This window comes from Lepidochelys kempii, chromosome 1 (genome assembly GCF_965140285.1).
Source record: "Lepidochelys kempii isolate rLepKem1 chromosome 1, rLepKem1.hap1, whole genome shotgun sequence".
Taxonomy (NCBI): Eukaryota; Metazoa; Chordata; order Testudines; family Cheloniidae; genus Lepidochelys; species Lepidochelys kempii.
Genome location: NC_136380.1, coordinates 107,777,320 through 107,805,291, shown reverse-complemented (window position 1 = coordinate 107,805,291; position 27,972 = coordinate 107,777,320). Strand labels below are relative to the sequence as shown.

Sequence of the window (27,972 nt, the reverse complement as noted above, 5' to 3'; positions counted from 1 at the left end):
GGCATTACCATACACATTGTAACAGGAGTGATCAGGTAAGGAGAGCTATTACCAGCAGGAGAGCGGCGGTACAGGGGGAACCTTTTGTAGTGATAATCAAGGTGGGCCATTTCCAGCAGTTCACAAGAACATGTGAGGAACAGGGGGAGGGGAGGAATAAACATGGGGAAATAGTTTTACTTTATGTAATGACACATCCACTCCCAGTCTTTATTCAAGCCTAAGTTAATTGTATACAATTACACAAAGTAAAACTAAACTAAATCTCCCCACTGTATTTTCCACTGCATGCATCCGATGAAGTGAGCTGTAGCTCACGAAAGCTTATGCTCAAATAAATCTGTTAGTCTAAGGTGCCACAAGTACTCCTTTTCTTTTTGTGGATACAGACTAACACAGCTGCTACTCTGAAACCTAAAGAGCTACGTTCACCACCAATCTTCTCTTGTCTATAAAAGATTGGAAATGGGCTCAGCTTTTCATGGGGAGTTTATCTTTGAAGTCTGCAAGGCTGGTGTCATAAGTATAAAGGGAAGGGTAACCATGTTTCTGTATACAGAACTATAAAATCCCTCCTGGCAAGAGGCAAAACCCTTTCACCTGTAAAGGGTTAAGAAGCTAAGATAACCTTGCTGGCACCTGACCAAAATGACCAATGAGGAGACAAGTTACTTTCAAAGCTGGAGGAGCAGGGGGAACAAAGGCTCTGTCTGTATGATGCTTTTGCTGGGAACAGATCAGGAACGCTCTTCAGAACTCCTGTAAAAAGTTAGTAAGCAATCTAGCTATAAATGCGTTAGATTTTCTTTTGTTTAATGGCTGATAAAATAGCTGTGCTGAATGGAATGTATATTCCTGGTTTTGTGTCTTTTGGTAACTTAAGGTTTTGCCTAGAGGGATTCTCTATGTTTTGAATCTGATTACCTTGTAAGGTATTTACCATCCTGATTTTACAGAGGTGATTCTTTTACTTTTACTTTAATTAAAATTCTTCTTTTAAGAACCTGATTGCTTTTTCCTTGTTCTTAAGATCCAAGGTTTTGGGTCTGTGTTCACCTATGCAAATTGGTGAGGATTTTTATCAAACCTTCCCCAGGAAAGCGGGTGTAGGGCTTGGGGGGATATTTTGAAGGGAAGATGTCTCCAAGTGGGCTCTTTTCCTGTTCTTTGTTTAACACGCTTGTTGGTGGCAGCATAAGGTTCAAGGACAAGGCAAAGTTTGTACCTTGAGGAAGTTTTTAACCTAAGCTGGTAAGAATAAGCTTTGGGGGTCTTTCATGCAGGTCCCCACATCTGTACCCGAGAGTTCAGAGTGGTGAAGGAACCATGACGTGTAGGTATTAAAATTATTTTTAGCTTATAGAAATTGGTAACTACATATGCAAAACTGCAGACCTGCGGAGAATACCTTCCTCCCAAGAAGGTCCAGTCTCTTTGGGCCCTTTTCTGAGGGAGTGGATTTCTGGTAGTGTGACCAAATTTTTGTAGCTGCCTTTATCATTAGAGGATTAGGGCCAGGGTGGGGAAAAAAGAAAGTCATCTCCTTTAGGAGGAACAAAATAATGCCTCTTTGGTGTAGGGACACATGATGCTAGTGTGTGCCCAACTGTTCTGGACAGTTCCAAGATAGTCTTGTTAATTGGAAGGGCTATTTTGGTCAGTCCTTGTGGCTGTAAAATCAATAGGAGTTGGGGGTTTTGAACCTCTTCCAGTGGGACCCTGTCGCTGACGATTTACAGATAACTGCATAATCTAGAGAAGACAAAGAAGCCCCCAATGGAACGGGCAGTACCAGCTCTGGCTCTTCTTCTTTGTACACCGAGAGAACCAGATGATGAGAGGGAAGAGGAAAACGACTTCTGAGAGGAGTCTATGCACCTGCCCTGGAGGAGCCAAGGGCCCGGGTAGGGCCAGAAGACAGAATCCATCAGTCTTGGCAGCCTGCAAGGGAATCTGTACCACCTCTGTATGGAGGGTTCATATCCAGAGGGATGGTAAGCATAGCCTCTCGGCTATCTATCAGGGCTCCTGGGTTTTTCTGGAGATACTGTCTCCTCCAATTCCTCCACTTATGAGGATGGTTCAATCAGTAAAGGTGATACCATCAGTACCGGGGTGCTCTGCCCAATGAAGAAAGCTGCTCCTGGGACATTGAGAATGGTTTCTGCTGAGGGGTAAAGACATCTCTCAGAAGTGAAGAGCCCAAAAGGAGTGGGGACAGCAGATGGGGAGAAATATATCCTCTGGTGTTACAAAAGTCTCAATGCGGCCCAGAGTCTGAGGAGTTCCCATGGGAGCACCAGAAGGACCCAGCTCATCCATCATAGTCAGTTGTACTTTGGCTAAATGAGGCATTACTGATTGGTGCTACCTGACCCGCACTGGAAGATGGGACCAGCAAGCACCTATCATTACATTTTGCTCTCGCTGACACTGCCAAATCCCTCTTCTTTTGTGCCTTGCCCTTGAGCCTGAGGGTCTTTGGTGCCAGTTCCATGGGATCCATACATGACATCTCGACTGACCTGGACCAGCTCGGGGAGGAAATGCAATTTTTATGGACAGTCCTCTGCAGGGATCTGTCTTTGCATGCATGAGAGTGCCCTCTTCTCTCATGGGGAGCCCTGTGCAAGGAGTCTTCAGGCTTCAGTGGCAGAAGCTCCACTCCAAGGCTCGTGCTTGGAGGGGTGCTGCTAGTTGGCTGAGTCAATGTACAGTGGGGAGGGGAAGGGAATCTCCTGGGCCTGGGTCAGAGCAGGGCCTCCTAGCTTCCTCCATCAGGAACTTAAGTCAAAGCTCTTGGGCCTCTCTAGTTCTGGGTTGGAAAATCTACAAATGCTGCACTTTGCAGAGATGTATGAATTACCTAGCAGTACAGGCACCATTGACATCACTGATGGAGAAGGAATGAGGGAAGGCGATGCAATTCCTGAATCCTGGGACTCTGGGTATAGTCCGAATGGGGTGGAAGGGGGAACTATCCTATACAGACTATACACTATAATAACTATGATTTACAAACCAGATAAAAGCTATTTACAATTAGTTTATTTTACAGGTTGTTACTGTAGGAGAACATAATTCTGGCTCAGGTCATGAGCCAATAGGAAGGAATTAGAGAGGCATTGACCTACACCCCCTATTATAACCTTAGTTGGAACACAAGGGAAGCTACTGCACATGTAGGTCAACAGGCACTGCTTTGAAGAACTTCCAAACTCATGTGCATGGCGCACATGCGTACCCATGTGCAGAATACACATAGGGACCAACATTTGAAGTAAAGGATTTCAGCTGTGTCCAACTACATACTACTCTAACTGAGCTCCTTGATAATCCCAGCCATGAAGGTAAACACCTGCTGCTACTCATGTTCAATTAATGTTTTAATTTATGATATTTTAAAGACAACAGTGATATTTTAAAACCATGGAATTCAGCAGACATTTCAGAGACCCTGGTTTTCTGATTTTAGATTATTTACAACAAATATCTAAGAATATAAAGTCAGGAAATTCCATATTTGGATGCTGAGAACAAACTCCCTGATCTTCCCTCCTGGTATATAATGATACCAGAGATCTTACATGGAGATATACTCTATCATAGCTGTGCTATTGTTTTTAATATTTGGAAGCAATAATTTGATCTTATTTTGATACAATGAAACTGAACAGTTGAAATGGCAGCAATTGTGAAAAATAATGATAGTATAAGGCACGAATTTTGGTCAGTGACAGTTATTATTCATTCAAATAATTTACCTAGCAATGTGGTGTATTATTCATCACTTGAAGTCTTTAAATCAAGACTGGATATCTTTGTGAATGATATGCTTTAGCTCAGCCAGAAATTATAGGTCAACCAGAAGTTAATCACTGGGTAAAACTCTAGGGCCTGTGTTTTTTCAGGAGGTCATATAATCATGGCTTGAAAATCTGTGCCATACCATATTTTTCTGCCTCCGATTTTTTTAAATTCCCATCACTTAAATGTCCAAGGGCTCATATAGATGCATATGTGCAATGTAGATGAAGTTTTCAAAACTATGAGTAAGAAACACATCATTATGAAATAGATGCAATACTAACCTACTTTAAAATTCCAAATATGGTACAAACCAATAACTGGATCCTACTTTATGTAGCATGCAGACACACTGATTTCAATGGGGCTCTGCACAGATGCACAAGTGGGGCCACCATCCCCCATCCTGCAACTGCCTCTGTATAGGCAGACCCTTGTACCTGCACAGAGCCCCACTGAAGCCAAAAGCCTTAGATCCCAACTTGCAAATATTTATGTACTTCATTGAGACTACTCACGTGAGACAAGTGAAGCAAATGCATGTTCACAGGATTGGGATCTGAATCAACATGTACTTACCAGTGTAATTCCTTTATCATTCTTCTGATTCACGCTCCCTCCAGCCAATATAAGTTGTTTGACATCTGCGAACATTGTCATAGGTCTCTGAATCTTCATCTGGCGCAGTGAGTTCAGATCCACACCTGTGCAGAAGAAAATAAAACATTTAAAGAAAAAAGGCTAAAATCTTCCAATTTATTCAGAGCTTCAACTATGAATTCTTATTTTGTTTTGGTCTTTTGATTGGTAGGCACTGAATGAACAGAATGAAGGGCACGTCTAAATGTTCACTTACAAATGCATCAGTTGTATAATGTCAGAGAAGATTATTCACTTCAAGTACATGGGCCTGACTCTCTTCACGTCAGTGTAAATCATGAATAATGACACTAAAGGCCATGAAGTTGTTAAGGTGTAAAATTGGTGCAAATGAGAAGAGAATTAGGCCTGATCTCTGTCCTGAAGGTCTTTCAATAGGAAAAGAGCAAAACTAGGGTGGAGGAAAAGGGTGTGTGACAGGGTGTACCAGGCATTTAGTGCCCCCTGCTGGAGGCCCTGTCACCTCAGCGCACCCCACTCAAAACAGGGCAGGGGGGAAAGAACAGTGGGTTTAGAGCTCTAAGAGATCCCTTAAAATATCATCCAGGATCAGTTGCTAGCTGAACTGTTAAGAATTGGTCCTCCAGTGGCTTGAAGGACCAGGAGTGGGCAAAAGCCAATCAGACCCAGCACACAAGGTAAAAAGGGCTGTCTGCCTTCCTCCAGGGGGCAGTTCTGGGGAATCTGGGAGAAGGGAGGAAGGATCTTCCCTATCTTAACCCAAAAGCCCTGCCTCATCAGGGCCTAACACTAACTGCCCCTTTTGACAGTCAGCAAAGTACCGTTTTGTTCATATTGCGGAACTTCAAGCCCAGATCGCCATCTCAAGTTGGGTACCAGCTTGCCTGCTGTAAAATGAAAGGAAGCTAGCTTTGTGAGACACTCCACTGGTTCAGGTGAATCCATGACAAGGTACAACAAAACTGTTTGGTGATGAAGTTGGCAATTAGTTACATTTTGATAATACAATATTCAATCAAGATACTGGACATGATTCTCCACTGCCCTGCACCCTGTATGGTCATTTATACCTACAAAAGGAAAATATGAAATGAGCATACAATGTTACTCTTCTGTCGAGATACTGTTTTAACCCAATTTGCATGAATGTAAATGGCTACGCTACATGCCAGGCTGGGGAGAATCAGGCCCATTATTTCTTCCTACCAGCTTGCTCCACAAGGCTGCCTCGTGTTCTAAGTTTTATTTGCATATAGATATTCAAATAGTTCCAAATCAGGTGTGGAGTTCCAAATCGGGAGTGTTAATATTAAAAGCCAGTGGCCACATTCACTAATTCATATCTTTATACATTTCTCTCTCTCTCTCTCCTCATAGCCACTGCAGGACAGTACTATTAAAAAGAAATATAAAACTAAACTGAAGAAAATTAGACTGCTGTATTGGGAAAATAAATCTTATATGTGAGCAAATCCTGCCCTCCTACATTAATGTAACTAATATACAGTTAAAAAAATCCAGAATTAAACATTACACAGGTGGTTTATTTTCCACCATCAAAGTAAATTGATCCTGTTTTTTTTCTCTCTCTATCTATATCTATCTACACATTTTAATGAAGACTTTAGCTTCTATTTTGTGTTCAATGTTTATGAAATGTACAAAAATAAATTGCCCACACTTCTTTCCTTACTCATTTAAATAGCCCCATTTTGCTCAACTGGGCCTCAAACTTGCCCTCATGGATAGTTGCTTATGGATCAGGGCCCTGGACTACTCATGAAAGTCAAGAAAGATTTGACACAAAGGTATTCGCAATTGTAACTGTGGAACTCAGCACGTGTAGTACTATTTTATTAGCATTTGGAAACACTGCTCCAAGTAGGAATCTTTAACCATATCCTTTTTCATATATCCATTTTTATAGAGTTTTATGCTGCTACTATTTTAATTTACATTGGCCTGAAGCTTGATATGCAGGATGTCAGCACAATTGCAATGTTTTCCTGTACAAAATTTGATATAATTTGCTAAGCTATAGTTATCTTCATAATCAGCATTATTGGTAGTTAAGAAATGGTTTATGCATGCACTCCTTTTAATTCTAAAAGTGAAGGATGAATTTTCACATGTAGGATGTAACAATATTGTTTTTGGTACTGTATTTTAGCTGGTGCAGCATCTCACTGACTGAAAAGAATGAGATAAATCAGAGTTAGGTGATGTCTGACATAAGGTTTAACACCTAGAGACAAATCACACCAATCTTACTCATGCAAGTAGTCCTATGGCAGTCAATGAGACTATTTGCATGAGTAAGGCCAGAGGAATTTAGTCCATTAATGGTGATATTGTGCCAATGAAGAGCAATATGTGCTTACTTGCTATTGACTGACAGTTGTAGACAAGAATGCACTTTTAATTTCATACAGTAGTGAATACAGAATCTATGCATTATTTCTGTCAGAACAGGGGGTTTTCCTATGTCCAGATTTGCATTTCACAATCACAGATTAAACGAGCTCAATAAAATGTACAGGTACAATCGTATCCTATGTACTGTCAATTCCACTTCTTCCTGTCATCTTTTCTCCATCTTGTCTTTTAACAATAGAGTGACTGACTGTTGTTCACCACCCAAATCACCTTCTTATCCCAATGACTTGACTCTTTTATAAACACCGAGGCTTAATTAGCCAAACTTTTATGGGGGCCTAAATAAAGTCCAGACCACCAATTATTATGTCACTTCATGGCATTCACTTCAAATGTTTTTCCCTCCAGTTCAACACACCTATAGATATGCAGACTGAAAGACGTTAGAGGTGAGGGGTGAAACATGAGTGACAGTGATAATGCTTTTTTTATTGCAACTGATCTGTAGTGCAGAGAGATTAATTGTGAAAAATGTTCACACATAATAGGATTGAAATATTAAGCTTACTACTGAAATTTGAATTTTCATTTGTTTCCTCTTCTCAGTTCCACCAGCAAACAATTATGATAAAAAAAATCTATTTCAGGGGGTTGTTAGTGGTTACATGCCTCTCAAGCCTTAATAAGAGTAGCAATACCAATGTAACAAATGTAGCAATTAACTAGAAGACATATATATCAGCCACTCCACCACCATCAATATTCATGGCCCCCAGACAAAAATATTGAGACAGTAATGTTTAATTACTATAATGCCTTAATTTCTTGCATTATGTAATGTTTAGTAAGCAATAAGAAGTTAGGGTTGGCGAAAAGTCAGATTTTTTTGTCTTTACAAATACTCAGGTAAGCTAAGTCTCCTCAGCCTTTGGAAAAACCTAGTTCACACTTGTCATACTAGGAGGCTTGCCACAGGCATTATTAGCATACTCACTCCCCATACTAATAATGTAATACCTTATCCTTTATATCTTACAGGGCATGCTTTGAATAATCTTATATCTTTCAAAAGGTCCTTGGAAGCATCTTGCAGCTGCAATTTTAACAGTACTCTGTAGAGGGAGGAAGCAGGAAAATACACTCACCAACTATATATATTCTAAAACAGACTTTGTGACACTGTACTCCTATGCTCATCCTTTTTAGAAAACTATGATAAATTTTGTACAATGTATGCCTTCTGAGGTATCATTTGAAAACTCATAATCTGCTGAACACTGTTTCCTAGTAAACTGTGTGCCAATATTGTATGCAAAGTTATAAGATTTCACTATATAACGTTGAAAACCAGTTCAAGCTTAGAAAAGCAGGCCCAAACCAGTTACCCAGGAAACAAAAAACAAATCAACACCTCAGCGAGGTGTCAAAGTCAAGTGGACTATCTCCTAGTTAAGCAGCCATTCTTTATCAGGAAGAAGAATGTAAGGAAAAATTTTATATATTAGCAATGGAAAACAACTGGGGGTTCCTGAAGAAACACTGAAGGGGGGGAGGGGTCCTGGCCTGGAGGCTTCCAGCCAGTAAAGACTGTTCAAAGCATATGGTGAGAAAAACCTCTGCCTTGAATCCATTTAACTTAGCAAGCTAAATGGATTCATTAGTTTGTTTTATTTTTTATTTTCTTTGTAACAAATCTTTTATCTCTCATTATTTGTATTCACTTAAAATCTATCTTTCTGCAGTTAATACACTTGTTTTATTGTTTTATCTGAACCGGTGCATTAGGATTGAAGTGTCTGGGAACCTCCACTTGAGATAGCAAGGTTTGTGCACATCATTTTCCACTGATGAAATGACACTATGAGCTGGTATTTTCCAGGAGCTGAGCAGTATGAGTTGGGCAGTATAAGATGCACATTTCTGGGACTGGGAAGTTTCTGGTGTCATCATGTATTTAATTCATGAGTGACTGACCAGAACATTCATGTAATTCAGCTGTAATTTTACATGTAAGAGGCTGTCTGTGAGCAGGACCAGGAGTGGTCGCTCGAAGAGCAAAACAGTTTAAAAGGCATCCCAGGTTGGAGATTTGAGGGGACGCAGCAGTCCATCCATCCAGATTGTACCTGTATGTGTCTGTGACATTCCCCAATGGATGGTGAAGCTGAACAGCAGAGGTTGTAGTCAGCATGAGTTTGAGATGGCTATATTAGTCACAATTAGCACATCCACAAGCAAGTGATTAAATCAAGATTGGACGTTTTTCTAAAATATATCATCATATATTTTAGGAATTATTTGGGGGACTTTCTATGGCTTGTGGTATAGAGCCACACAGGAGGTCAGATCAGATGATCACAGTGATCCATTCTAGCCTTGAAATCAATGAATTGTGCAGGTTTTCACAAATGGATATCAGCCAACCTCCTGTACCACATCACACCACACTGTGTTTTCTGTATATGTCACACATTTTGTATCTTACAGATGTCTGAGAGTTTTAAAAATGTTATTAGGACTGTGGCGTGTTTCTCTCCCCCACCCCACCCCCCGCATCTTTGTCATGAGTCTGATTGTACAGGACTAGGAAGGATCTATTACAGAAAAAGCAAAATCATACTATAGCTTTCTGATTCTTAAAAATTACAGTTTTAAGGTCCAATATTTTGGGAACCTGCAGAGCTAGGAGTGAATGCTTCCCCAGGGAGAAGCTGGGAATATCCTTTATAAAATATACTTGCATACACAATTTTATGAGGGTGGGACAATAAGACCCTCATAGTCAAGTTCATATATAAATGAATTGCTCCTCATTGATCAACCTTGTTATACAGGATAAGAATATGGTTTCCCCCTTTCACTCTCCTTTGCTGTGATGCCTACAAAAAACTTGACAACAGTTAGGCTGCTGGTGTTCTGAGACCCCTGCCAATCATGCTGACCAATGTCTCACTGTTTCTTTGTACTCCCCTGTCTGCCTGTATCCTTCTGTTGTGTGACTGTATCCACCTGTATTCTGTCCTATACTTATACTGTACATTTTTTAGGGCAAGGACTGTTCTATGTTCTGTGTTTGTACAGCACAGAGCACAATGTGGTCCTGGTCCATGACTGGGGCTTCTAGACACTATGGTAATACATATAATAATAAAGGGAAAAACACCTGTGTTACTCATACAGTAAGATTTGCTGGCTGATTCATTGAATGACCCTCATGATCCCCTTCAATGGGAAAACACCATTTAGACATTCAGTTTGGTTGTGATGAGTGTCAATGAGGTTAAATAAAGGAAGAAAACAAAGCTGACATATACAGGGGAGCTAAATTCTTATCATTAATGGGATAGGTGGAAAGAAAATTATAAAAAAGAAAGGTACATCCCAAAATACACTTTTACAAAAGGAGCTACAAAACACTTTCATTGGTGTTAGGAGCTGGGCTCAACCTAGTTATGGGTTGAGTTAAAACTTCTTTCAAATGGATATATGAATGAGTCCCCCATTTAAAATGTGTAGCTTATTACAACAATCACCCACTACCCATCACCACCCCAGACTTCCCCCTCCATAAAATATAAAATACATGTGTACAGTGATTGACAATAAAAAGTCAGTACAGAATTTAACAACATTTACCTAAAATTTACCTAGGCCACTGTGGAGCTGGGCATAGGAACTGAGCGTCAGTGACTGGCTTTCCTATGGTCTCAATCCCCCTGCTCTCCTGGTACCCAGGCATTGTGGAGAAAGATATAGTCAGATCTGAAAACAGAGAGCTGGACTTGCGGGGAAAAGGGCAAGGTGATGGAGGCAATCGATTAAACCAATGAACTTGGAGGGGGAGTCTGCAACTGGGAGACGGGTGCATGGGTAATGGAGGAGACTGGGACTGACTGGTTAAGGAAAATTAGTATCATTGTTATGTTGGAGGGCGTTAGTGACTGCCAGCAAACAAGTCTGATCTATGGGCCATCACAGACCTCATTGAAACTGATGAGTATGCTAGCTACCTATCGGTCAGGCTACATGGAAAAAGCAATTAAGCTCCTTTATGAGTAAGATAGCTGAAATATTAAAAGCATTGCCCAATGCACTGGACCTCATGAACAAGAGCTGGATTTCACTGGCTGAACAAGAACTAATTCAAGGCCAATAAGACGGATTTTCCCTTCGACTGACTGCAAACACATGGGGTGGGGCATTGATTGGTGGACCTGTGTGTACAAAAGCAGAAAGCCAAGATAAAGCATTGGTAGCATGGCTCTGAGAAGAAGCCAAAAGAGAGAATTTATTTTGGGAAATCTGCCTCCTGTTGTTTGTTCCTACTGCATTCAGGGAAACAGGAATCCGTACATTCTTTGTAAATCCTGTTTATTTACAAAGAAATACCTGACCTGGTCATCAATTTGTCTCCCTAATGTGAACAACCCAGCAACACCCTGAATATTGGCTAACCACTTGGGCCAAGGGGCAACATTGTAATTTATTATTTATATTACCTTAATGTCTAAGAACAATGGCATGGACAAGAGCAAAAAGATAGTCCCAGCCTACCAAGAACTTACAAACTAAGTATAATACAAGAGACAACAAATGTATACGGACAGACAGAAGGGTGTGTACAAGGAAACAGTAGGACAATGTTGGTAGGAGGATAGGCAGTGGCCTCCAAACATAAGAGACCTAACTGTTATCAAGTGTTTTGTAGGCATCACAGAAAAGGACACATTTGAAGAAAGATAAGGAGGTAGCTTATGAAAATGGGACTGGGATGAGGAATCTGGGAGAGTTGGGGAAACCGAGACGAACAGTTCATGGTGGAGAAAGAGGGAAGACAGGGCTGGGACAAGGATAGGTTGGAGGGAAACAGGGGAGAAAGGGGTCAGAAATTTGGGGGAAACAGTGGGAGAAAGCCTGTGTCCATCAGAGCACACTACTCTGGAATGGAGCCTGGAATGGAATCCAAGAATCCTGAGTCTCAGTCCTCTACTGTTAGCAAACATCTGTGAAATCCACTGGCAAAGTGTCTGTCTTATCCTCTTTCCAGTGCTAGTTCAGGTAAAGGATGACAATCTACTACTGCTCTCAGCTAAAATGTTAGCTCAAGTGACAGAGGTCTGTGCTGTGGATCTAAAGATTCTGACCCTGCTGATGACCCATGTGGATGTCAATATGATTCTACATGATCAAATTTCTGGTTGTTGTTTTTTTAAGTTTGCTTTTTTAAACACCTAGGAAATTATACACACACACACACACACAGAGCTACATTAAAAGACATTAAGGTTGCAAATTCAAGCACTCATTTATTTGCATCAGAATCACAATAGAGGCAGGTCTTGAGGAGAGACTTGTAGGAGTCAAGAGAGTGGCCTTATGAACCATTTTAGGAGAGGTATATAGATGTTTCTGTAAGAAATTGGAGAGATGCAAAGATGGGTTGATGTGGTCAGAGTAATGGGCAAGGAAGATTATCTTAATTTCTCCATGTGCTTAGAATAGGATATATGCATGGCTGAGTTCTGCACTGTGGTTTGGCTTACAATACCCCTTATTATTTGCTCTTCACATATGGATTTTTGTTCACATAAATATTTGAGGAACGGCTGGTCTTAATTTAAATACTGGACCTTACATATATACAAGGGAATCCACATGTGCAGTATATCTTGTATTCATTATTCACTAATCAATAAATGTTATCTTCTTGTCTGAGAAATTTTTCATCCAGTCATAGAGCAGAAACAATACCATGTGACTTAGGTAACCAATCACACCTCACAAAGAATAATCAAAGTGAAGAGTTTGAGAACAACCGCCTGGTTGAAAACTTTTCAGCCAAAATGTTTGTGGATAACAAACACATGATGAGCAACAAGGATCAGTTTGTAAATGATTCACACAGAAAAAGTAATCTAAATTAGAGTCTCTACTTACAACTGATAGTTCAATGAGCTGTAGTGCTAACATGGTGACATTTTATTCACTTCTGTGTCTCGTGGGAGTATTGTTAGGATGCATTTTTATTAATAAAAAGCTCTTCAAGAGCCTTGCATGAAAGATGGTAGAGCAGTATTATTATCAGGTGCTGAATTGCTCAACTCCAACAATTTATTTTCAGGAAAACACTTGAGATAACATACTGTTTACTTTTTCTCCTTATTTGAATTGCAGGAACAGGGCTTTCCAATGAGACACATTTCAGTATTAGAACATATTGGCCAGCATGAATATTTTGTTTCAAGACAATGGTTTTGAATAAAACAATATTTATTAATCAATATATTTGTCTGAAAAATGTTCATAACTGGGGCTTGTGTGGTATCTTTCCCACACAAGTCTTCCAGGGCTTTCAGAGCAGACATTTCCAGGTTTCATGAAAGATTTTAAAGGTTTTATTTTTTGACCTTTTTCATTGTGTTCCATTGTCACCTTTCAGACTAGAGCATTTTCTAAATCTCATGGTTCACCTGTCTTTTCTGCTTTGACTTCTTCACTTCTGAACTCACTTTTCCCTGTTCATGTTACTTATCTTGCATTGTTCACTGCTGGTTTTAAAGAAGCCTTAATGCTTATTTGTGGCTTCACTTTTTCTGTCTGATGTCACAGGGTGTCTTCAGTTCAAACTTCTGTACTAACTATCAGCTTCTATTTAGGATTCTACCTGCTGTTTCAAAGCAGAAATAAAACCCCAACAGTTCTATCCTGTCTGCTCCCAGAGGAATGCCGCTGTAAACTAATTGCCACTCCAGTTTGCTAGCATAAATTTTGACAGATTATACTCTATTTTTTTGCAAAAACTGGACCTTATTTAGAGTTGGTGTCAGTGGAGTTAAATTACTTAAATGGAGTAGCACTCACATCAGAATTTAGCTCTTTACTTTTTACATTGTGACCTTTAAAGGTCTTTATTTCCAGAGTTCAGGCAGGACTTTAAAGACCATTACCTTAACATTCGAAGTACAAGACATATGTATTATTCCCACATCTGGAGTAATAATAAAAAAGACTTGTTAGGTACATTAAATATCTAATATTATCCAATGGCCAATATACTCGAACAATTTCTTTTAGCTTGTTCATTGCATAGAAAGTTCTGTTAAACGTAGGAAAAACTTACATAATGAGACTAAACCATTTATCTTGCACATGTACTGTGTGGAAAGGTATAAAGCAACAGTAGTCTTGAGGTAGCTAAAACAATTATATAAATGTAGATATTTCTTTAAAAATAATTTCACAACAAATGTTTTTTTCCTTTTTTTGTTATAGCAGCTTGAGTGTGTATAAATTCTCATTGTACTATAAGCAGAAAGATATGAGTTTGTTTTCAGATATACAAGATAGAGTTCAAATTTGTGTTGCCAGTTCTAACAAACCAGTGCTTTGTTTTCTAAGATTATATGATGATTATGAGGCATTTCGAATGCACAATTCTCTTAAAGGCTCAAGCCCAAGACACAGAAATATAAAAAGAATTCTCCTATTTTCAGAAACAAATTACACAGCAAATGTGTCACTGTCTGCCATATGTCAAAGATGGAAGCAGCAAGTTGCATAATAATTTGCTACTCAGTTCTAGTTTCACCTATTCATATTTGAGTCATTTAATTGACAATGCAACTAAATACCATGAAAGGATGTAAGAAATGTAACACTTTCCAAGTATTAATATTTAATTCAATCTAAGGGAAGAAAATAAACAAAGATCATACACTATATCAGAGTTTTACTGTCGCAAATTTTACTGGAAAACATTGTGCATAAGTAAACAGAAGGAACCTGTATGTGAAATGTAAGTAATAATAGCATCCCTTTTAAATGTATTTTATCAATCAACTTTAAACCAGATATTTTTAATGTGCCACTGAAACACAAAGTTTTGCTTTAAAATCAAACGTTGACATAATTATAAATGAAGATTGTGCTCAAGAAAGGGGACATGTTGGCATTCCCAAAGACTGAAGTCATCTCTTCATAAAACAAAATGAGACAAAGTCACAGTGAAATCTTTCACACACTTCCTAACCAAGACACTTCAAACCTGTTCTGGAGTGAAAGGGTAGTCCTGTGTACGTCAGGAGTTTTCCTTTGTGTGTGGCTACACAGGACCCCATACTTTCAGAGGATCTGTTCTGTCAGTATTGCAGTGCAGAACACATTGAGCACCTCACAGACTTAACCTGTCATTCACCCCATGCCTCACTCCTGAAAGATCTACTTGGCAACCCAACCCGCACCACCATGGCAATGACTAGTGGACCAAGCCATTTGTGACAGGGTACAACAGCACTCCCTTGCCCAGACCCTAAAGAGTTAATGCTGCAACCAATTACACCTGAACTGTTAGAGGAAGCAGGGGAAGTATAAATGGCTGCCTAGGAGACAGCAAGGGTGAAACATCTGAGTGTGAGCTGGAGCCTTGCTCACAGGTCTGTATGTGGAAACTGCTGGTTATAGTTGCTGTTTGGGTATTTCTTACTGTTTAGACTCTTCATAAGTTCTCATAAAGGTGTTCCTGAGAAGAAGGGCAAAATCTCTAACTGAAGGCTGCCTGCCTGTTGTATTTCATGGGCTAGGAAATCAGTGCACCAGCCCACCCCACCAAAACCCTCATGATGCCCCCACTGATGAATGACATTCTCAATCCTCCTCATAGATGACAAAGTCATCCTAAAGCCTCCCTAGCTACCAAACCTTCCCTAACACACAAATATACGATGCTGCTTGCAGAAGTCTGCACCAGGCCCATACATCTTGATCTTCATTCAGAGCCCTGTAAATCTCAGGGATGCCCCTGTATGCACCACATTCTCAATGCCACTGATGCACATTACCAAGACAGAACTAAAACTAAAAGAGCTCTAATGAGAGGACAAGCAGAGAAATCAAGTTATTTCAGTATGTGCAAAGAACAACTGCAGCTGATACAGATGAAACAGAGGGGAACTGATGTGCACTATGCACAGATTGTGAATGATGTGAATGAAAAGAGAAGCAGATGGAAGGGATCAGCAGAAATGACTTTAACAAGGCAACAAAATTATATAAACAGGATGAAAACTTAAAGACGTGTTATACTGCATTCATTCTTATCATAATTGCTATATATTTTAATGACTACTAGTGATAGATGACATTATGCCTGGATTTTCCGTCACCGCTCATGATCCTCTCTGTCTTCCCCCCAGTCCCTCCTTGTCAATTTCCTAAAGGGCCACAATTTTCCTCTCAGTATTGTGAGAGGAGATAGAAGTTTAAGATGTACTGTACAAAAGATATAATGAGGCAGAACAAATATAGCACTGTTGATATATTACAAGGGCAAGTTAAAGCCAAACCCGTGGGGAAAAAATGCAGAAATTGGGCTTGTTTTGGCTTAATTGGCTAGTGAGTTGCTTGTTGACTAGTTTTTGGCTTGTAACTTGTTGCTTGTTTGGCTTGTTGCTTTTTTTTTTTTTTTGATTGGCTCCCAGCAAGCAGGGGCAAGGGTGGGGAGAGAGTCGGGGTGCACAACGGGCCCACCACAGTCCTAGAGTGCATGCTGGGGGGATCTAGTCACCTAGAGTGTTGGGGTTCTTAGGGATTGGCTTGTTTTGGCCTTGTTTTGAAATGGGATAAGCTTGATTTTTGGCTTATTGTGAAAGTCAGGGTGCTTATTTACCACATAAAAGTTGGCAACTGTGGTGGGCATGCCAGGAATTAACAAGAACACAAGGAGCTCATTCCACTGAATTTCTGTGTGGGGACAAGGCACAGTGGCAGTTTCCAGTCGCTTCTAAACACAAGCACTTCACAGAGTGAAGGCCTCTAAAGTACTAGTTTCCCCAAATAGTCAGACAGGGTGGGAAGTTCATGGCCCTGTTTGTTACTATACTCTAACCAATGATGGAAGAAGAGAGCAGATAATGAACTTTCTTCAAGGAGGGCACAGAATCCACATTCTCCCTATGCTCTAGGAGGCACTGTGTCCACTTAAAGCACAATGCTTCCCAAAGCTCCCACTGGGCACTAGAGTACCACCTCACCTCTCAGTTCAGGGCTGTGCCTTAAATGAAGCCTTTCACAACTGGAAGCACCTCTCCCCAAACATAAAGAATGTTTAGGGTATCCAGAGGATGTCCTTAGGCAAGAGGAGTCTGCTTATTGCTTTCTTCAAGCAGTGATTAATTTCATTAGGCATTACAATGCCACTACAGTAGCTATAATTAAGCTGAGTTTTATTGTGACTTCTGTACAGGAAAACAGAATATGCAGAACATTTCAAATAAATGTCAGCCCTGTTATTTGTGTCTGAAAATCCACAAAAATGGGTAATATCCCACAGAATGTATGCCTACATTTTCAAAGCAGTTACCAGAGATTTAACTACTTAATTCCAACTTGTTTTAATAAGAGCTACATTGTTATCTATTTGTGCATTAGTGCATAATGTCCTGAAAAGTCCCTTGTTCAAGGAGAGATCAGTAATGAAAACTGGATTTGGAATGTGAAAAAATGTACAAAGCTACTAAACCTGCTCAGATAATTAAAGAAACAGACAGATACCATCTTGATGTCTTTGGAATCCATGAGTGTAGATGGACAGAGTTGAACAAACTACACTTTAGAGAAACAAATAAAACCATCATCATCTCCAGGAACGTGGATGATAGACATGAAGATGGTGAGAGAAGCAATACTGTTGAATGAAGCATAACAGGCACTAACTGAGTGAAAATCAGTCAATGAATGAATGATTAGATCTCACTTTCAGACTACATTCTTCAAATTAAGAGTTACAGAATGCTATGCACCAACCAACAAAAAGCTAGATGAAAATGATGCTTTTTGTGATTTGTAATATGAGGTGTTAAGTAAGGTCCCAAAACATGATATCCTAGTGAATGTGGGTGATTGTAATGCAAAGGCTGGAAGTAACAATGATAGTTTGGATAAAACTATGTGCAAGTGCGGCAAAATGGTAAATAATTAGCAGAAATCTGTGGTGTGAATAATCTAGTGATAGATGAAACAATATTTCCTAATAAAGAAATTCATAACATGACATGGAACTCCCCCAAATGGTACTACAAAGAACCACGTAGATCACTTCTGTATTTCAAGAAAGTTTTACAGCTTGTTGGCAGATGTATATGGGTACACAGGAACAGGTGTGGGAAATTACCATAATCTTGGTATTGCTAAACTAAAGATCAAGTTAAAGGGGAAGAAGAAAGTTAAAAGAAGGCCACACATCAACAGTGCACAATTTGAAGAACGAAACACAAAAAAGTGCTTTTCAGCTTGAAATGAAGAACAGGGTCAGTGGTTCTCCTGGGCTGAACATAAGAAAACCAAGACATTGATACTTTGTGGAAAAACATCAGAAAGTGATATCTAGAAAGCGCAAAGACCATTCAAATAACAACAAAATATAAAAGGGAAAAATGGATTACTAATGCAGCAGTGGAAAAGAGAAGTGTAAAGCAAAACTTATCAGTGCTAACACATGTGAAGAGAGTAGCAAGTGGCAAGAAGATAGAAGCTCTAGACAGAGAGGTAAAAAGAAGTGCTGGAAGAGATAAAAGGGTATGTGCTGATAGCAAATATCAAGATGCTGAAGATGCTAACCAAAGATTTGACCTTACAACCTTGAATCAAACAGTTAACAGGAAACTTTACCAGTACTGGAGCCCTATTAAAGTACAAATGGAAGAACTCTTAGTAGAGAAGGAGAACAAAGGAAAAGATGGGCAGAGCACTGTCAGGCTGTTTTAAATAGACCAAGATCAAGCAAACTACTAGGTATATGTGATGAAGACCTACCAATAGAGTTTGATATTGATTTAGGAGTTATTACAATGGAAGAAGGTAGAAAAGCCATCAGTAAACTGAAAAATGGCAAAGCAGCTAAAGAGGATAACATTACTGCAGAGATGCTTAAAACAAGTGATGAAACGATCTCCAGACTCCCCTTGTGTTTTTGGATAGAATATGGAATGAAGAAAAGTACCCAACCCAGCAAAAGAGCAGCCTTATAGTAAAATTGATAAGGAATGGTACCTTATCAACCGCAATAAGTGGAGAGGAATCACGTTACTCTCAGTGCCTGGGAAAATCGTATACAACATTATCAAGAATGAAACAGAACTTCAAGAAAGGAACAAGCAGTTTTTAGACCAGTGAGGCCAGGTGAAGGCCATATTGTTGTTCAGACATATTATAGAACACAGTGCAGAGTGACAAGCACTTCTTGTGATAAATGTTATAGATTTCCAGAATGCTTTTGAAGCATACACAGAGACAGTCTTTGGAAAATTGTGGCATACTGTGGACTACCAGCAAAAATAGTTATCAAGCATCTATATGATAATGACAAATGTACAACCAGAGAAGGTGACAGCGTTAGTCATTGGTTTGCAGTGACCACTGGAGTAAGGCAAGGGTGTATTATGTCCCCACTCTAATTTGCACTGGTCATTGATGATGTTGTGAAGAAAGTAACCTTCGAAGAAAATCAAGGAATTTTATGGACAAATTTTATGAATCACAATTGGATTACCTTACGTTTGCTGATGACATTGTCCTGGTTAATTCAACACATTGCTTAATGGAAGAAAAGATCCAGCTTTTGGCAGATACAGCAAAACAAGCTGTTTTGCTCATTAACACGGAGAAAACAAAATATATGACTTTCAATGTCCCAAAAATTATCATTAGAATGGCCAAAGGAACACAAGAAGTAGTAAATCATTTTACCTGTCTAGGGAATGAGATGTGCAATGTTAGTGACATTGTGCCAGATGTTAGGCAATGAATATCAAAAGCAGCCAACAACTTTCATAACCTTGAAAATATTTGGAGAGGAGAAAATGTATTTAAATCATGGTATCTTCAGCAAATCAGGGAATATTAAAAGGTAAAAAGGAAGGAGAATATGCATCTAATACGATTGATGTTATTTAGCACTTCAGGCCTTCCCCAAAGTAAACCTTGTTGTTAAAATGAACAGTGGAGAAGGGAGTTTGTTTCAACAGATTCAAGAGAAACTTCTCTGTCAGATCTCAGATTCTTTAGTCTTTTTGCTCAGTTTTTCCCTCCATCTCAGAAATTTTTTTTCAGGGACTTCTAGAAATACCTTGAATATAAAAATGAAAAACCTCATGAAATGTACTGTAAATATTGGAGCTAAAGAATATTTACTAAGTGTGTGTGTGTGTGTGTGTGTGTGTAAAGTTTGGAAACACTCTTTACAAATCCCTACTTTACGGGTTGGGAAGAAATTTTTCCCCAAGTCAGATTGGCAGGGACCTTCTGGGGGTTTCACCTTCCACTCTGCAGCATGGGGCACAGCTCACTTGCTATGACCATGAGGGTATATCTCATGTAACCAATTCCCTGCTATTGCAGGGGCCTCGCACATTGGTGCGCCTTATTCTCTGTCTGTGGCACATAAGAGTTGAGTCTCCTGAGGCTGTAATATTTTGGACCAGTTCTGGTTACTGAGGGAGTGTCTGTGTGGTGTTTAGGGGCCTATGACATACAGCTCAGACTAGATTATTTGACTTTAAACTTTGTGACAATGGCAAATAACCACCACTGTTTTATTACCTCCATTGATGGCCTTGTCTCTCATTATGGGACTGCCATTTTAATTATATTCCCCAGCAGAGGTCCAATAATTGGACTGAATAACTCTGCTCTTCCAATATAAAGTATTTAGAAAACATTTTAATGGATTATGTTCTGATTAAAGATTAGCTATGAACTGAGCGGGTGATAAGATCTAAAAATAAAAATACACAAAAAACTTAGCTTACCATACCTTTAAAGCTCTCTAATTACAATTTTTTTCTATACCTGCAAAGTTAATTGTTCCAATACTACTTTGAATCATCAGACTGGGAAGACAGTAGCATTCAGTGTAATTTTTAACTGAGCCTTTAATTATATGTAATTAGAGGCCGTTATTAGAATATTTTCTGCATTCCACTGCCAGTTTTTTTTAATGCTAAAGTCAGATGGTATGATTCAATGGAGAACATCAAGAGAACATCTTAGGAATTCACTGATAGAATGGAGAATAGTTCAAGGCTTTTAGTGGTGGTGGTGGTGCGGGGGAGAGGCTGTATTTGTGTCATTCACAAAATCACAAATTGAAGGCTGTGTGAACTTACTGGAGGTCAAAAGACCATACTTCAATGAGAATGTATGGCACTAATCAGAAAAAACAGCAGAGAGATTAATTTATGTATGTAATTAACTGCAGAATTCTTATTAACAAGTGACTGGGCCCAGGCTATTGGAAAAATGCATCTTTGGTAAAGGATTTTGACGTGGGTCTAAATCCTGAGTTTTGCTTTGCTGACTGAAAGATGAGCACCAACTTGGCCTACTGTAAATTATTTTGAAAACACAAACTGGATAGCATTAATCCTGCTGTCTCAACCAGGCCTTAACATACAAGTTTAGGATAAATGTGTAAACGATGAAAATATTCTGTGATTATACTGCTCAATTTTTTTTTTTTTTCATTTAGTGAAATTTGCAGTTTCAGGAAGCTGGGTTGTAGTATGATATGTATGAATCCCACAAAATGGTTAATCATCTCTTCAACAGTTGACAGGTAACAGTACCCTGTCCTCAAGGTATGTTCAGCCATTGAAAGTGTTTGATATATAATGTTGTTATCACGTGTCATTTCTTTGTATGTTGTCATCACTCAATAAGATGCTATGGAGATTCTCTGAAAGCCATCTTAACTGGTCTCTCTAGCTTAGGGAACACTCCAACTCCCTTTTTCATGTAGTTATGCTTTTTATTAAAGAAGTTACTTTTTCTCAACTTTCTCTAGGCCTGAATAGTGTTACTCCAAAAATAGCCTTTTGTTCAGAGCATGACAGGGGTGGGGGAGTCGGAATCATGCACTCTTTTCTTACAGCTCTTGTCATTTCACAGAAAGAGCAGAACCTGGCATCACTTTCATTCCCGGTGATTCAGTAGAACTCATGCTTCCCAGATTACCATATATCCTTTCTTTAATGTTTTCTTTTTTCAGTTGTCATTTTGATAAAGCCAGTGGACTGTTTAAATAGTTTGAGATGACAATTAAAAATAAAAGATCTCTAACTGCAGAATGAGTGCACCTTGGGATGAATATATCACAGACTGGGTCTGTGTACACACTACAGCTCAAGTCGGTGTAAGTTATGTCTCTTGGAATGTGAATAAGTCACCCCCTTGAGTGACATAAGTTACACCAACCTGAGCGCCAGTTTGGACAGCACTGTCGCCAGGAGAGCTTCTCCCGCCGACACAGCTACCGCTGCTTGCGGGGGCTGGAGTAATTAAGTTGCTTAGAGCAGCGGCCCGCCAGACAGTTTGTTTACATTTGCACGGCCACCCTCAGCTCCCAGTGGCCGTGGTTCGCCGTTCCTGGCCAATGGGAGCAGCGGATTACCCTGACGGGCCGCAGGTTGCCCACCACTGGCTTAGAGCATCTGTACTAGCAGCGTACAGTGGCACAGCTGCATTGGGAAAAGTCCTAGCCCTATTGAAGTCAATAGGAGTTTTGATTTCAGAGGGGCCAGGATTTCACTGAGTTGCAATCAGAGCCAGATGTATCACTGTTTAATTTTTTCCCTACAACAACCTCCCACCACTCATCCAGAACCATGGTCTTTACGATAAACTCTGCCCCAGCTCTACATTTTGTCGTACAAAGACACTGTTCCATAAGTTGTCCTTGAATCTAGAAAAATTGGAATGCATCTAGCAAATCTTTTTGAAATGAGCACCAAAATATTTGCCATTTATATTTTATGTATTTCTCTTTTATAAGCAAAATAGCACACAGACAACCTGACTGGGGGGTGTGACAAGCTAGCCAATATTAGTATGGTGGGTCCTGTGCTTTTCTTGGTGGGGGGCTAAGATGCCACCCATTGCCCCTACTCTTGGGGCCCCAGGAAGGTGGTAGAGGAAGGAAGCGGGGGAGGGGTCTGGGTTTGCTCCTCACTCTGAGTCCCAGCCCCACTCAACCCCTGCGGGTTCTTACCGTCTTCCCCCTTGGGTGGGGTACCTTCGGTCCTTGGACACTGGGGAAGGGAGTCTCCCTCCCCTGCTGGGGCAGGGTCTCCCTGGTTTTTCTGGCTCTCTGTTTTTTCAAAACACACCTCCAAACTCCAGTCCTCTCTTCTTCCTCCTCCTGACTGCCTGAAGCAGGGGGGTTTAGTAGGTTCCTGACAGGGCCTTAATTGGCTACAGGTGCTCCAATTAACCTGTAGCCACCCCCTCTAGTCTACAGGGAATCACACCTTAATTAGCCTCAGGATTATATATTTTCCCTCGACCACTCTCCCACTGCTCCGTGGCCCTCCTGTATCACAGGGGCCAGAGAACATTTTAATGAAGATCCATTGGAACTGGTAGTATAATAAGTAGAATTCATTCTGCTGTATAATATGCATGCTGAATGCAACTTTAGCCAAAGTTCTTGCAGCCCCAACTCTTTGCATATTGCAGTGCAATGAGGATTCAAGCAACTCATGCAACTGGCAAACACACATTAATCTAATTTTCCAACAAGAAAGTTCTTGAAATGTAAAAAATTGTCCAAGCAACAGGAAAACAAAATGATGGAAAATATCATGATATCTGAACCATTGGAAACACCACTGATTATATTTGTATACCCACACATTGGATATCATCTTCTTGTCAGTTTAATTCAGCTTTTCTCCCACGTGTCCATTGGTAGGATGCTTTGTCACATACATAAATTGCTTTAGATCTCACTGCAATGTGAATGAATGTAAGTGTAACAGAACTGACATATTCCAGCCAAAATATTGCTACAGATATTGCTGCAGATCTGATACCTACATTTGGAATTAAACTAGTGAATAACAAAGTATCCCTGATATACGATTGCTGTCATCTGTCATTAAACAATACAAATCCATGTAAAATATTCTATCAATGCAAAATTAAAAGTTTTTTAAAGTCATAAAATTTCATATACATTATTTCCATTGGGAATAGGTGCATGATCAATATTTTACAGCCTGTAAAAGAAGACAATCACAATAGCCTGAAGCTATGCTCCTCGCATTTGAAAGGGAAGCATAGCAACTACAAGTAGTTACTGCTGAATGTTGTAAATTCAGATTGTACCTGGATTTGACATGCCAAGATTGTTTGTTTATTTAAGTGGTTTATCTGCTAAAGTACCCTGGCCTGCTTCTCTGCACTGAATTAGCATTCTGGTGTCTCCATATAAATGGACAGAAGATCTGAGATGGTTACCATCGGAAACCATCTGCTGGTTTTCCAATTTCTCTCCCTCTCTCTAAATTCTGGTGCTGTGTGATATTCACACATAGTCAGCATTATTGTGATTGCACCCAAACCCACACCCCTTCTGAAAAAAGCTCCTTTGACTTCAGTGCTGACTTGCATCAGCTGAAGATCTGGCCTCTTGTACCTCCCTCTGCCCCCCAAAAGAAAGGGTAAAAAATCCAAAATAAGAGCTGACCTACCATTTTCTTCCAGGTATGTCAGAAGGATGCAGCTGGATTCCGTCCCTTCAATGGCATAATCAAGAGCAATGTTTCCATTAACATCCTGCAGCAGCACATTGGCCCCAGCCTAAAAGCAATAATTAAGAACATTTTATATCTTTATATCTAAAAGCTACAGTTAAAAAAAGTTTTCAAAAGTTGTGAGTACACCAATATTAGGGCCAATTTACTGTTTCTATAGGCAAATATGTAAAACTCAGGGGTCTTGGATAGTTTCCAGAAGTTAGGCAAATGTCTTTTGTTCTGGACAGCATTTTATTTCACATTGTGGATTCATTTGAAAATGAAGCTCCAAATGAAAAGTGAAGATAAAAACAGAACAAACAAAACCCACCTTTGTCACAAGGTTTAAACAATGAACGTGAGTTTGATGGTTTACAGTGAAATCCCTAAAGGACTGATGTCCATATTACTACAAATCCAACTCAAAATTTGATATAAAGACAGATTGATTAAGAGAGGCCCAGGGATGTCAGGGGGAAATTATGTCAGAAACTATGAAGCCACACACTTCCTAGGTGGTAAGAACCGTGGGAGAATTTCATATTTTCCATGTTAAGGAGGATTAGTCACAAGTCGCAATATGGTGGCAAATCTAATCCTATTTTTACAAGAGATTTGTGCTATTCCATGAAAAACAATTATAATTGTATCACTGAGGAAAGCCTGATTGCAGTAAAGGGTCCTGTATCTTCTTTTAGAAAACATAACTTCTATTCAGTTTAAGTACTTCTCCCTGTGGCTTTATCAACAGCAATTCAACAGCTTTTTCAACAGCAATTCAAAACAAAAGTGACTTCTATTACATTTAATTACTTTTCCTTGCAGCTTTCATAGTGTTTAAGGCCAGAAGGGACCATTAGATCATCTAGTCTGACCTTCTGGATAACGCAGGGCATAGAACTTCACCCAGATACCCCTATATTTAGCTCAATGACTTTAGTGAGACTAAAACATTTCAATCCTGAGGAAACTAAATTATTGTGTGCCACAGGCAGAGAACAGGAAAGGCCAAGGTACCACCAATTCCTGAGGCCCCTGCAAGGGCAGGGAATTGATTATGTGAGATATTGTTGGATCATATTAAAGAAGTTCTGTATTAAAATCACAAATGAGTTTGATTCCCCAGAGTTTAAATTCCAGGGTATTACTAATTAAGAGGTCTCTTGGTTTTTGGTACTGTTTCTCTCCCTCTCTGTGTGAAACTTGCAAGCTGCTAACTGTGTTAGTACATTCTAAGACAGAGTCTGTTCTCAAAGCAATTCACAGAGAGAGAGACTCAAAGCAATACTCTAACAACAGAAACAGCACCCAGAGACTCCCCACCCTTTTGTTGTATTAACCATTGTGATTAAAATAGAGATAGAGGATGTATGTGGATGGATGCTTGGTGTGGATAATAACTGAATGATCAGGGAGGTGCCAGCCTAAGAATCCAGTGTCCATCGGCTGAAGAAGGTGTCAAGTGGAAATAACCAGAGGACCCCACCCGGAGGGCAGACTGGAATCCACCCAACAGCCTCAAGAATGGGAGAACCAAAGAACAAGATAACATCTTGGAGCCGTCAGGAATGTGCTATCTGCTGATTGATTCAGCAACAGCATGATGAAGCAATTCCCATAGACTGGCATAGGAAGAAATTCCTATAAAAATAGACTCTAAAAAGTGAGAACTTTGGGGTCTGATTCTGCAAACCAACTTCCAGGAGCATCAGATGAGCATCTGACAAGGCCCTGCTCCCTCCTCATGTCCAGGCCACCTGGCCAGTGGCTTGGCATGAGCAACTCTAAGGCTGGTAACTATGATAACAACCTTGCAGAACCTGTGTGTGTGTGTGTGTGTGTATGTTTGTATGAATGAATGTGAGAATAAATTTGAGACTGAATGGAATGTTATAACTATAACTAACTGCTTACTATGATTCTTTCTGTATTCACAATAAATGTGGTATTTTGCCTTTTTCCCTTTAATAAGATCCTGCTGGTTTTTATTTTATTGGTACAACAATATGCCCAGATTATACTAGCAAGCAATCCATGCAGCATACTGAAGAGGAAAGTGACCCCCCCCCACCAACTCATCGAAGATCACTGCCAAACTGACCTGTGAGGAAATTCCTTCCTGACTCCAAATGTGGTAATCAGTTTGACCCTGAGCAAGACATACCACCCAAGCATCTAAGAAAGAGGATTTTCTGCACCTCCTCAGAGCCCTAATACGCCCTGACTTGATGCTCTATTTCCAGCTGTAGCCAATCCCCAATGTTTCAGGGGAAAATAAAAAATAAACAACCCAAAATACATCCGGTCAATTGTGCATCAAGGGGAAAAAATCCTTCCTTATCCCTCCAGATGACCAGTTGAAGCCTGTGTGATAAGAGTATGGCTTACTCTTACTCTTATTAAAGTGATAGCTACAAACTAAGGACAGCCTCTCTTTAAACCTGAGTGGCAAAAGTGTACTACTTATGAGGGATTATTATTACTAGAAGACATGAGTTGTGCTCTGAGGAGCTTAAATGATAACGACATGATCCAATGCCCACTGAAGTCAACAGAAAAAAAATCCAACAGTGACTTCAATAGGAATTGGGGATCAGCTTCTAGGTTAGGATTACATGACTCACATGACTGGAGTACTGTCATGGATGGTTATAAACTGTTCAGGAAGGACAGGCAGGGCAGAAAAGGTGGGGGAGTAGCACTGTATGTAAGGGAGCAGTATGACTGCTCAGAGCTCCGGTACGAAACTGCAGAAAAACCTGAGTGTCTCTGGATTAAGTTTAGAAGTGTGTGCAACAAGAGTGATGTAGTGGTAGTGTAGTGGTCTGCTATAGACCACCGGACCAGGGGGATGAGGTAGATGAGGCTTTCTTCCGGCAGCTCACAGAAGCTACTAGATCGCATGCCCTGATTCTCATGGGTGACTTTAATTTTCCTGATATCTGCTGGGAGAGCAATACAGCGGTACATAGACAATCCAGGAAGTTTTTGGAAAGCGTGGGGGGCAATTTCCTGGCGCAAGTGCTAGAGGAGCCAACTAGGGGGGGCGCTTTTCTTGACCTGCTGCTCACAAACCGGGTAGAATTAGTGGGGGAAGCAAAAGTGGATGGGAATCTGGGAGGCAGTGACCATGAGTTGGTTGAGTTCAGGATCCTGACGCAGGGAAGAAAGGTAAGCAGCAGGATACGGACCCTGGACTTCAGGAAAGCAGACTTCGACTCCCTCAGGGAACGGATGGCCAGGATCCCCTGGGGGACTAACTTGAAGGGGAAAGGAGTCCAGGAGAGCTGGCTGTATTTCAAGGAATCCCTGTTGAGGTTACAGGGACAAACCATCCCGATGAGTCGAAAGAATAGTAAATATGGCAGGCGACCAGCTTGGCTTAATGGTGAAATCCTAGCGGATCTTAAACATAAAAAAGAAGCTTACAAGAAGTGGAAGGTTGGACATATGACCAGGGAAGAGTATAAAAATATTGCTCGGGCATGTAGGAATGATATCAGGAGGGCCAAATCGCACCTGGAGCTGCAGCTAGCCAGAGATGTCAAGAGTAACAAGAAGGGTTTCTTCAGGTATGTTGGCAACAAGAAGAAAGCCAAGG

The 27,972-nt window shown here is 40.2% G+C and overlaps 1 protein-coding gene across 5 annotated transcripts in view; it reads right to left on the bottom strand.

Annotated features, from left to right (window-relative positions):
- Window positions 1-27,972, bottom strand: part of MYO16 (myosin XVI) — a 610,604-nt gene that overhangs the window by 353,191 nt on the left and 229,441 nt on the right. For all 5 annotated transcript variants that reach the window (XM_073349543.2, XM_078853554.1, XM_073349529.2 and 2 more), the window contains exons 5-6: window positions 24,327-24,435; window positions 4,387-4,511 (exon numbers count right to left, since the gene is read on the bottom strand). In XM_073349543.2, the coding sequence (XP_073205644.1) occupies window positions 4,387-4,511; window positions 24,327-24,435 (234 nt within the window). The remainder of the gene's footprint in view (window positions 1-4,386; window positions 4,512-24,326; window positions 24,436-27,972) is intronic.